Source organism: Staurois parvus, unplaced genomic scaffold, assembly GCF_062004578.1.
Source record: "Staurois parvus isolate SC_StPar_1 unplaced genomic scaffold, SC_StPar_1.0 ptg000114l, whole genome shotgun sequence".
Classification (NCBI taxonomy): Eukaryota; Metazoa; Chordata; class Amphibia; order Anura; family Ranidae; genus Staurois; species Staurois parvus.
This window is the reverse complement of record NW_028317910.1, coordinates 5,909,617-5,922,330: the sequence shown is the minus strand read 5'-3', so window position 1 is coordinate 5,922,330 and position 12,714 is coordinate 5,909,617. Positions and strand designations below refer to the sequence as shown.

Below are 12,714 nucleotides of genomic sequence, written 5' to 3'. Positions count from 1 at the left end.
CTGAACTGTAACACTGATTACCGTGTTTACATTCTGAAATGCCCCTGCTCACTAGTTTATATGGGCAAAACAAAAGGTCCCTTTAAGTGTAGGTTTCAGAAACATAGAAGTGATAATAGAACAGCTCTAGTCAAAGAGTATCAAGGGTGAACCTATTGATTTTAGCAAACCCATAGCAGTCCATTTTATTTCGGCAGGACACCAGGTACATGAATTGAGGGGCATGACCATCGAACATGTTAGTCGATCGGCGGGAGGAGGAGATCGTGACAACTTCCTCCTCTGTCGTGAAGCATATTGGATCCATACCCTCGACACGACACAGCCGAGGGGACTGAAATCAATACATCATATTTGTGCTTTTCGGATAGCAGATGAATTTTGGTTAGGACAATTCCTCATGATTGAAGTGTATATAGCTTTTGAAGATAGTTTTTGGTTTCTATTTTTCACATTCACACTTTTCACAGTAGTCTCTCCCTCTCTGTAAGCAGTTGAGCTGCACCACCCTCACATACATATATATTTTTCTTTTCTGCCCTTTTTCCTTCCTTTCTTTTCATCCCCATTTTTCCCGCCATCCTTTCTTCACTTCCGGTCTTATTTTCTATACTCCCTTTTCTTTTTACTCCTTTCCAGCCTCATTCACAAACCAATTACCATCGGTCTCAATCTGCCTCCTTTCTGTCCTATGTCCTCCGCAGCTCATGACATCGGTGACCTGCCTCCACCTCGTATTGGTCCTGCTCACACGCCTACCTGGCGCTGATGTCATGGGTTCCCATGATTACGGTGGCCAGGGCAGAAAAGACATTGAGTGCATGCATGAGTAATAAAATTGCATTACGCATGCGATGTGTCGCTATGACACTGTTGGCCGCCGCACCAATAGAACCACAGTAGCTGTGTCCTCACCGTAGCTTATTTGGCATTAGGTGGAACACCCTCACATCTCTAGGCAACAGGATTTAGCTTCTGTCAGGGACGTACATCCCACCGGTCTATGTTTACAAAATACAGCGCTGCTTCCAGCTGACATTTTATTATATCCTGGGGAATACTTAGATACACACGTGACCACAACGTATATGCCCCCGGGGAGTACAGTTTATGTACATCTGATTATTGTTTTATAGTTTATTTTTGCAGTGTATGTTGTTTTTGTTTACATTGATTCTAATGCATTTTTGGCAGGAATATGACGGGGCAGGGTGGGGCCGGGCTCATTTTACTTCACATTGATTGGTGGATGGTTTTCCTAAATAGTTTTCCAGTTTCTATCACATGCCTGATGAAAGGGTCCTGTAAGACTCCGAAATGTTGCCTTGCTGTAACTATGTGATCGGTCATGAAAGCATTTGGATTCATATTGGTGATCTTCGGTGTGCTGGTGACATTCTCCCTTGTTGATTTTGTTCGGTTCCAGCCAATGGTTGCTGCAGTACCCATTCATATACACAGCCAATATTCAATGCAGGAACTTGTGCGTTGAGATTGTACACTTGCAATTGAAAAATGGCACGTTTTAGAACGGCCTGAATTTGGTGCATGGGTCACTAAGGCTTGGTTCACATATATGCATTTTATATTCAATGCTTTCTCCAGTGCTTTTTGTAGTTTGTTTTGCATTTTTCTACACGTGTTTTGGACGCTTTTTGTTCAGGTTTTTAAAAAAAAAATGTTGCTGGGCAGAATAAAAATGCAAAATGCGGCAAAAACACACTACCATGCATTTCAGCAGCTTCCCCATTGAACTCTATTGTAGCAAAAACGCTGCTTTTTGCTTTTAAAAAGTCCCTGACCCTTTCCAAACACGCAGCAGCTCAAAAAAGCATAGATGTGAACGTGTCCCATTGGAAATCATGTTAAATGGACTGTAGTGCATTCCTGCAAAAAAGCACTAAAAAAACGCATTGGTGTGAACGGAGCCTAAACCAAAAGCGTCATATGAATTTGGAACAATACATTAACAAGAGGGATGAACGCTAGAAAAGTGTTGCAGCCTCTATATTGAATTCTCCCCTTCATGTTTTCTCAGTAAAAAAAAGCTGTATATATATGCAACTGGTGTATAAAAATGTGCATTCAGAAGACAATTCCAACTGCCATCCTTTTGATTAGGAATACTTGCTACACTCAACAGGAAGTATGAGCATACTGTTCACGTATTTGTGTGGAGCACCAACATGGCGCCCGCCTGCTTCAATCATGACCAGCGTTCTCCGTTTCCACGCGTTGTAAAAATCGCATTCCACGATGACTCGGTCACTGACGACTCTAGAAACATTTTCTGACCTTTTCTTTTTTTTTTTTAATAACATCAATCGCTCTAGTACACCCCAGCATTCGATCGACTGCTACTCAGTCCAGTCAGAGTGAAGCCACTGGCTTGGGTGTAGGCGGCGTGTCTGTCTTGTACGCAAGCCGGCTGCGCGGCTCGCTGATTGGCTGGCGGGTGGAGGCGGGAAGTGTGAGAAGATCCGGAGCTCTGGTGAGGTGGTGGCTGAGGGAGGGTGTCATGGCATAGCAGGGCATAGACCTGTGTGTTGTAGACGGGAAATGACAGACGTGTCTATTAGTTATCTGTCTGCCACCATTATTTCCAGCGTATATATATTATATTCACATCAGATCCTATATTGTTGATGTCTGTGGTGTTAGCAGACCATGGTGCCATATCACCCATTACATGGTTGTTACACAAGGCTAGGTTCATATGTATGCAGGTTGGGAATGTGTACATAATCATGCTCATTCCTGGCCTGCAGGCAAAATGTACAGGTCTTTAGTAGATGCGCAGCACACGTGCAAAATGCCCGTGTGAAAGTGCTTGGTGCCGTGTGGTACTATGCCGTTCCATGCAGTGTGTACTGACTTTCCGTTTCCTAAAGGTACAGCAGCCTATTCCAATGAATGGTCTGCTGTGCCCTTGCAAATGGGAGCTACACCACCAGAACCTATTCTAAAGAAGGTTCGAGGACTTCTTTCTTTGGATTTCTTGTGGTTACATGCAGGGGTGTAATTACCACAAGGCATTTGCCTAGGGCAGCATTTTTCAGGGGGGCAGTGCTGCCCCCCAAAAGAAGAGGTGGAAGAAGGGACACACACAGCATGGGGACCAGGTGGGATGTGAGAGAGGCTGTGGGCTGCTTGATGGTGTCTGACTCGTTCCTGGGGATGTCCGGAGCTGTGAAGGTTGCCATTTTATGGGGGGCGGTGGTAGTGGAAGGCTCTCTTGGGTGGTGTTGGTCAATGTTAGGCTCTCTTCGTGGGGGAGAGCGGTATTGGTCAGTGTCAGGGTCTCTCTGTGACACACAGAGGTAGCTCAGGAGTGAGCAGGGACAAGGGCCTCTAGAGCAAGAACCTTGCTTTGGGGGCACTTAGCAGAGGTAGAGGGGCTAGGAACGCTGGCAGGGACCCGAGAAGAGGAGGATCAGGGCTGCTCTGTGAAAAACCATTGTACAGAGCAGGTAAGTATGAAATGTTTGTGAAACTTTACCATTGCTTTCGCTCTTCTTTGGTGGCCCCCTGCCGACACTCCACTTCATCTTTCAGCGGGTGCCCCCATAGCAAGTCGTGTGCTATGGGGGCACCATTGTGTGGGCAAGCTGCCAAGCCAGGCTGTGTGCATCCATAGACACACACAGCGTGGCTTGGTCATGCCCTCGCTCCCTCCTCACAGGGTTTTTGTGACTGACAGATGCTACCTGTGTCTCAAGTGAGAAGAGGAAGCCAGACAGGTTTCAGCGCTGGATTTTGACAGGTGTCAGGAAAGCATGGACAAAGCCATTGCTCCTAATGTGACATTTAAGTACATGGCCCCAGATGCACTCTGAGATGTGACTGTCCGTGCAGCCTCTGCATCCCAATTGACAGCTAAAGGACTGTCTGCATGGGGATGCACAGAACACCTGTGCATCCGCATGCAGGAATACACAGGGAACGGAAACATACACCCCATGTGAAAGAGGCCTAAAAATGTGAGGATGTGATAGATCTGGTAGCCTTCAAATCTCACACCATTGCAAAAGCATCAGGCAAGGTTGAGGACCAATAACATAGTAGCCAGCCACAGAAACTGTGAGTGTGGCATATGAGACATCGAACTTAAGCCTATATTAAATCAACCATAAAAAAATCAACTTCTCTGCTTTAGAAACAAGCCCAAATGTGTAAAATGAACTGACGTAAAGAAATATAAAAGCAGGTGCTCTGCACTGATAAATCAAAATATAATTGGCCAGTACATGGATGAATGACTGCAGACAACAGTGAAACATAGTGGAGGATACCTGTAGACTTGGGGTTGCACTTCTGGAGTAAATGATTTTGTCACAATTGATGGCATTCCTACTGCTGAGAAAACGACCATCATGTAGTACCATTAGGTAGGCATCTCATTGGTCACAACTTTGTTTTACAGCATGACAATGACCCTAAACACACACCAAAAATCATAAAGAATTATTTGTTGAAAAATTAGGCTCCATGCACACTAGCGCTTTTTTGTAAGCCCCTAGAAGCTGTTAGCATATTTGTATGCTCCTAAAAGCTAAATAGTGTTATCCTATGTGTCCATGCACACTACTTTAGGCTATTAGCATTTTTGGAGCTTCAGCATCAAGGAGCAGAAAAAAAAAACTATTTATAGAGCTTTTTGGAGCATTTTTCCAGCAGAAGAAAAACTCTAAACCCTAGTGGTGCACCGAAATGAACATTCTGGTGTCGAAACCGAAAATTCAGAATGCACTTGGCTGAAAACTGAAACCGAAATGGACGGTTTTTAAAAATGAATATGTATATTTTTTGGGAAAAAAATACACTTTAATAATTAAAAAAACAGAACAATATATACCCCAATTTTTTTGTAAAATATGAAAGATGATGTTACGGCGAGTAAATAGATACCCAACATGTCATGCTTTAAAATCACACATGCTTGTAGAATGGCGTCAAACTACGGTACTGAAAGATCTCCATGAGTGACTCTTTAAAAATTTCCACAGGTTACCAGTGTAAAGTTACAGAGGAGGTCTAGTGCTAGAATTATTGCTCTTGCTCAGACGTTTGTGGCTATACCTCATGTGCGGTTTGAACACCATTTACATATGTGGACGTGGCCTAAGTATGCGTTCACCACTACGTGCGAGCACGGGGGGGACAGGGGGCACCTTAAACTTTTTTTTTTTTTTTTTTTTACGTTGTCCCTTTAAAAAAAAAAATTTTAACCATTTTTTTCCTATCACAAGGAATGCATGCATCCCCTGAAATAAGCTATTACAGGTCCTCTTTATGGAGAGATATAGGGTCAATAAATCCCCACATATCTCCTCTACAATGTAAAGCATTAGGTCAAAAAAAGCATTGATCTAGTGCTTTAACCACTTCCCGACCGGCCGTTGTATATAAACGGCCGGACGGTGGCACTGCAGGGTCGGGTGGCCGTCTATAAACGGCCTCCCCGCACCCTGCTTGTGCGCGCTCCCTGGGAGCGCGCAGCACCGCGATCCGGTGCCCGCTGTGTCCTCCGGACACAGTGAAACACAGATCGTCGGACGGGACCTCTGTACGAGGTCCCGATCATGTGATCACTGATTGGCCAATCAGTGATCACATGCAAAGTAGTAAGCAAGATGTCACTTCTGACATCATTGCTTACTATGTGTGAAATCTGTGAATGATCACAGAGGTCACATGGTACAAGGCTATTCACAAAAGCCTTGTACCATGTGACAAGCTATGACCAATCACAGCTCACTCAGTTCTTTTCAATGAGTGCAAGAATGCACACAGAGAGAAAGAGAAATGATTGCTTTTATATCCTATATGGGTGTAAAAGCAATCGGTGTAAAAAAAAAAAAAAATCTTCATCACCTCTCACAAGTAGTACAGTGTCACCATGGTGACACTGTACTGCTAGGGTGACAGTATGTAAAAAAATAAAAAATAAAAATAATAAAAAAATAAAATAAAAATGTAAAAAAAAATGTTTAAAAATTATAATTTTTGCTTATAAACTAATTTGGATTTTTTTTTTTTTACTAAAAAGATAACGGAATAAATTTTGGCTAAGATTTATGATGAAATATTATTTATTTGCAAAATTTTATAAAAAAAACACTTTTTTTAAAATTTTTTGGACATTTAATTTACATAGCAAAAAAAATACAAATCCCAGTGGTGAATAAATACCACCAAAATAAAGCTTTATCTATCTCAAAAAAATGGTTAAAAATTCATTTGGGTACAGTGTTTCATGACCGCGCAATTGTCATTCAAAGTGTGATAGCGCTAAAAGCTGAAAATTGCCCTGGTCAGGAAGGGGGTAAAAGTGTCCGGTCTGGAAGTGGTTAAAAAAAAAAAAAAAAAATGGCCTTGTTTACATGGCGCCGGAACCATGACATTGCTCAGATCCTCCAACGGCATAGAGATGAGTGGAGGCCATCTTTCCTTCACTTATCTCTATGCCTAGCACCAGGATTGTTCAGTGGTTTCTATGGTAAGGCTGAGAGCTGGCGAGGGGGCGGGATTATTTTCAGCACTTGTATTGGTGCTTATTTTCATATCGGCCAATGGCCGATAGGGGTGTTTTAGGCCGAAGTGTTTCGGTCACCGAAATTTTGGTGCACCCCTATTAAACGCTACTGAAACGCTCTTAACAGCTTTTTTCTACATGTACTGTAAAAACACTACTAAAACATAACTACCAGTGTTTTTTTTCCAGTGTTTTTTCCAGCGTTTTTTGAGGTTAAAAAAAAAAAAGACCGGTAGTGTACATAGAGCTTAAGGGAATCCTACATCAGATGGTATGGTCCCCACAGAGCCCTGATCTCTGTCAATGTGCCAGTCTGGGACAAAGCCTGTGGGGGAATTTTTTCCAGATTGCTTGGAATAACATACAACCCAAGTGTGACGATCGCGCGTCAGACCCCCGACCTTCTCACCAAACTCGTGACCGAAGGACTAGCCAATCTTATGCCGCGATGTCACGTGTGTAACAATACCATGCCCAGCTGCTCCCTGCACGATTTTCTAGCTAATGAACCACAAATCGATGTACTGGCAGCCTGAGAGCGATTGTTACTGGGTCATGTTAATTATGCAATTAACCCTTCACACTGCCACCACCTCCTTTTTGTACAGAGAAAGAGGAAACTCGTCGATATCAGCTATAACACTATAATGGTTGAGATCATCGTCTGTATAGCACGGTCACCGCAGACAGGTTATACAGAGGGTTAAACAAACACAGTAGTGCTCTTTTAGAGGCAGGAATTCGTAAGTTGCAATAAAGAGCTATAGAAACAGTTCAACACTTTCAGAAAGAAGGATTTATTACTAAAAGGTCAAAAGGGTGCAATAAAAATATTTACAGAAAAAAGATGTAACCTATATATATATATATATATATATATATATATATATATATATATATATATATACAGAGAACAACAGCACAGCAGAGGTAACAGGAGGTTAAAGGATTAAAGTACTTGCCAATCAGCCTTGGGTTTGCAGATCAAGTTTCAAAGCAAAAGGACGCGTCTCCCAGGTTGGTTCTGATGTTAAAAGGGAGAATTCTTCAACTTTTTTCTCTTAGGCCTGACAGCCTATTTTCTAGTCCCCCAGCAGGAGGTGTCTCTGAAGTCAAGGACCAATGCCTCGTTTAGGGAGGGATCGTCTGGGCGGATACCTAAACTAGAGTCATAATCTCTCATAGTTCATATTTTACTCATAACTTTTCCTATGCACAAGTGACATTCCACCCGTGGGTAGATTACTATGCAGACGCATCTGAGGAACAGTTAGATATGAAATATTAAATACATACTCGAAGGGTTCCAGAGATGTAATTTTCTGCTGTCCTAGGTATTCCAGTCAGGGAGTGTGACCTATCAAACTGTTTGTCTTCTTGTGGCCAATCTGAAGATATACCTGATTTTTATTTAAGTCTCTCATATTCCAAGATATGAGACATAGGGGAAAAAAATGGATTTTAAAAGTGTTATCTAGTCTCTACTCCTCTGGAATGTGCTTGAACTCAGGGGAAAGCTTGGGTTATCTTTTTACGAGGTGCCAGATTACTCAGCTTCCCAGCCCGCCCGGCACCCAGCTATAAAATGTTTTATAGCTCGGAGCTCCCTGCTGTGGCCTGACCGACCTGTGACACTTCCAACAAACACACACAACCAGACGTCACTGTGACCCTCATTGAGGGAGAATGAGGGGGAATATGTTTGTACAAGATGGTTGACCCTTTGCCAAGATGGAGGTTGGAGCAAAAATGGTTGAACCATGTCCATCTCTGGGTGTACGCTTACTACACCTCCCCCCTCAGGTGGTTGCATAGGAGGGGACTGCAATTTCCCTCCAGACACAACCCACTTCTGCCGTGGGCTTGCCTGATCAGGGCACAGAGCCACTGTGCCCAGGGGTTTACCTTGGAGTGATATGTATTGCGGGAGAGCCAGGTTCCTTCTGAAAAGGAAGCTGTTCTCCCCGGCAACACTGCTGTGCCAGTCAAGTGAGTGGTCACGGGTGAGCACCAGTCTGCTTTGACTATCCGGATATCATGGCGACTGCCGGGGTGCCCACCTGTTCACAAAACACTTCGGCTCAGGGGTGTCATCTGCTAACATGTTAAGATGTAGCTTGTTGTCGAGGTAGAGCAGGAGATTTCCCTCTCCCATCTTCTTCCTCAGGCTTAGGACTACATCTGACCCAAAGGTAGTGGCGCCTGTGTGCATCGGAATCGGACAGGCGAATTCTGGAACTCGCCTCCCAGATGTGTCCACAGTACCTTTATCCAAGATGAACAGTCCTCTTTACCTGCTAGAATCCAGGACACCAATTCCGCCAGTTTCCTGTCTGCTAGGTCAGTCACAGGTCCAGCTGAGCCATGATAGTTGCACCCAGGCGTCTTACCGTAGCCAGCTGCACCCACAACTGACGTAACCTGCTTTTTGGCCTGGGGAGTAGGCCAGGTCACAACTGCCTCAGTCTTCCCCTGCCCAGACCTCTGGGGGTCTCTTCCTACGGCGATTCCCAAAGCTGAACCACTGACATGCCCCTCTGACAGTTACCATTCTCGACTGTCAGACTAGGCACGGGCAGTTTGTTGATGACTAGTGACAGGGGCCAAAGTTGCTCTTCCTAGATAGGGCCGAACACTGCAAGGCACCTAAAGTGGGCAACAGCACCCCTTTCCACTCCTCATTGCATGTCATTCCTGACCCCTGGGGAGGTGGTTGGTGCGTTCTCAACCCCAACTAGCTTTCCCATGAATTCAGGTAAGCCATATGGGTTGGTGAAGGCTGACTCGTCCTGAGCCTCCTGGGTTAGAGATGGTGGCCCATACCCCATGCTCAGGCCCATGATGGTTAAACAGCGGGCCCCTTCCGGATGCTTCATTACATCATGGCGCCTGGGCATGGGGTGTGCCACACCCACAAGGCTGGCGCTCGTTTTCCAAGGTCCTCCAAAAGCCTGGTCCTCTGATCCTGTTTGGGGATCAAGACTATCAGAGATGCCCAGACTCTAGCTGACCCCTGGATTCCTGACTGCGCCATTCCCTCTGTCTCTTTGGCCCATTCAACCTGCACCTCCTGGGAGATGAGATTGGCGTAAGGCAGGAGGGAGGGATACACTCTGCTGTCTAACTCCTGAACAGGAGGGAAGGCTTGGGTTATCTTTTTACGAGGTTCTAGATTACTCAGCTTTCCAGCCCACCCAGCACCCAGCTCAGAAAAATGTTTTATAGCTCGGAGCTCCCTGCTGTGGCCTGACCAGCCTGTGACGCTTCCAACGCACACATGCAACCAGATGTCACTGTGACCCTCAGAGAGGGAGAGGGAAAATGAGGGGGAATATGTTTGTACAAGATGGTTGACCCTTTGCCAAGATGGAGGTTGGAGCCAAAATGGTTGAACCGCGTCCATCTTTGGGTGTACGCTTGCTACACCAAGCACATTTAGAAATGACATGCAAGTGTACAACATATTTGTACATTATAACACACTTATCTTCCAGCATGCTCTCTTCCAGGAATGATGTTTAGAGTCCACTCGTTTCTCCAAATCCACAGATTATTCTAAATGTCAACACTTTTTTTGGCTATTGGGTGACCATTGGCGTTGTTACTCTTGCACGTGCTGCATTAATTTATATCTTCTGTATCTTCCTTGTGTTCAGCTTTAAACAAAGCCTTTATTCGCTTCTGCAGCTGCATTGAGATATATCATCCTTGAAGTTCACAATTGGAGCACAGTCAGGACTCGATTCTATGCCCACCTCTCTTTCTGTGTGCATTAGAGATTACAAGGCTGGTCAGTCATTGCTGGCATGGTTTTTTTGTTTGATGCATTTTAAAGTTAAATGAATTAAAACACATCAAAATGCATGTCAATTCAAGTATTAGGATCTGTATTGATGAGCGTTATGATGCACATTGTGATTCGAAACAAAATACATTGCAACTAGGGATGATGCGAGTTTACATGGATTTATATGCAAGTTTACATGCTTTTTGATGTTTCCATTGATATCAAGTGTGAATAGGCCTTAAAAGTGTTTTACTGTAAACTTTGAAGATTAATTAGTCCACAGTGTCTGTAGCTGCAGAGGTCAGGGAGGGCATTCAAAGCCTATTTACTGAAAACTGAAATATTTAAACTGTTTCTTTGGAGTTATTTTTTTCTGGTTAAATGACCCCCAGAAATGGGTCTCGTTTTATAATTTTAAATGTCATGGGGAAGAAATGTCTCAGCCTGTGCTGCTTAAAGTGGTTTTAAAGGCTCAAGGTTTTTTGCCTTCATGCATTCTTTGCATGAAGGTAAAAAACCTTCTGTGTACAGCAGCTTCGCCAGCCCCCCATACTACTCACCTAAGCCTGTTTCGATCCAGCGATATGCACTGGAGATGGAGACACGGCTATCCTGGGACTCCCTCTTCTCATTGGCTGAGACAGAAGCGGGAGCCATTGGCTCCCACTGCTGCCAGCCACAGCCAGTGAACCAATGAGAAGGGAGGGACACACTGAGCAGCGGGTGCCCCCATAGCTTGCTGTGGGTGCACCCACCAGGAGGGAGGGGCCAGGGAGCGCCTGCGGGGGGACCCGAGCAGAGAAGGATCCAGGCTGCTTTCTGCAAAACCACTGAACACAGCAGGTAAGTATAGATATGTTTGTTTGTTTTTCTGAAAAAACAAACAAAAAACCTTTAGAATGACTTTAATATCTGCCAATAGTACACACTCTAAAGTGTAAAGCTAGACTCTTGAGTGCTAAAGCTAACATCTTCATAAATTCGGTTTACTCTCTTTTGTTTTGCGTACAGTTTTCATATTTTAAGAGAAGGATTTGTTCGTATTCATTTATCTGACCTTTTCCCTTATTTGCAGAGCTGGTCATAGGTAGCTATGTCTGCAGGTCAGACTGGAGACAGGGTAAAAACTGGGCAGGTGGGATCAAGTGGAAATGGACCTTCATCATTTGGACAGGTAGGTAATTGTTACCATTTTGTAGTCGCTTATAGAATAATAATCATGCTTCAGTATTTTCAATCTCTGGTTCTTAGGGACTACTCTGCATGGCTTCCACGCTGTAGGTAACTGTTCATGTGCGTTTCTTATGACAATGTCACAGAAGCGATTTTTACTTTTATAAAAAAAAACATTTGCAGTAAAAAACTATTGGCAAACTACAGAAATGCTTGCAACAAAAAGCTGCATGACACATGTGAGATCTGTTGCTGGTAAATTTATGTGTAGACTTTTTTCTTTTTCTAGCTATGGATGAAGTGGCAAAGAGCTAGGGCTAGAACCTCTGTCAAGTTTCTGTTGCTGTCTGACTTCATTTAATTTGGAGAGATTTCCTCACTTCTGTTGTGTCTCCAGGAGACAAATCTCCCTAATGGGGGACAAAATAAAGCTTGACACACATTTTAACTATTCCATACTTTGTCCAAAACTGAAAAAAAAGGGTTGGTCTTAGACATAGTTTAAAGTTTATGTAAAGCTTCTTAGTTATGGGTGACCGTAAAAATATGGGAACTCCTGTAAGTTGTTTTTTTTTTAATTTTTATTTGCTCTCTGTGTCCCTGTCCGAAAAACACTGTTTGTCTTGTGACAAAAATTAATAGTGTATCCAAAACCATAAAATTTGGAATTATTTATTTTCGTAAATGGCAAAAAAAATGGATGCAGATGGAAAAACATATGACATGGGAGTTTAACCCCCAATTTTTATTACCACTCTATCCAAAAGGAAAAAAAAATGGATATGCATACACCTAAAAGGTAACAGTGGACTTGCTTGTCTCCCCAAGGATGGAGTTTTTAAAATTATAATGTACAATCTTATTATGTTTGTACCCAGCAATCAGTTTTCCTTTATGGATTTTAAGCCATCTGTCTGACATATTGATAGGCTTTGTTTTTTCCTGTTGCAGCACAAGTACACAGCGGAGGAGTACCAGGCTATCCAGAATGCTCTGCGGCAGAAGCTGGGACCGGAGTATATCAGCAGCAGACAGGCAGGAGGCGGACAGAAGGTACACACGTCCTGTCACTGCGTCCTGCTGACATATATGTGTGGTGCTGTCAATACTTGCTGAATTAAAGACTGCTGCATGAACCTAGATACTAGGATTGGTCCATGTGTTGTAGCTGATTGCTATAATCCAGTTGACCGCTAAATCTCTTGTATGATAAATTTAT

At 43.6% G+C, this 12,714-nt stretch overlaps 1 protein-coding gene across 2 annotated transcripts in view; it reads left to right on the top strand.

Moving 5' to 3' along the window:
• The first annotated feature begins 2,455 nt into the window (after window positions 1-2,455).
• The window catches only part of RAD52 (RAD52 DNA repair protein), a 124,182-nt gene continuing 113,923 nt past the window's right edge, over window positions 2,456-12,714 (top strand). For both annotated transcript variants that reach the window (XR_016311939.1, XM_089671794.1), the window contains exons 1-3: window positions 2,456-2,491; window positions 11,398-11,496; window positions 12,447-12,548. Coding sequence is in view for 1 of the 2 variants with exons in the window: in XM_089671794.1 (XP_089527920.1) it covers window positions 11,416-11,496; window positions 12,447-12,548 (183 nt within the window). In the remaining variant the exon portion in view is untranslated. The remainder of the gene's footprint in view (window positions 2,492-11,397; window positions 11,497-12,446; window positions 12,549-12,714) is intronic.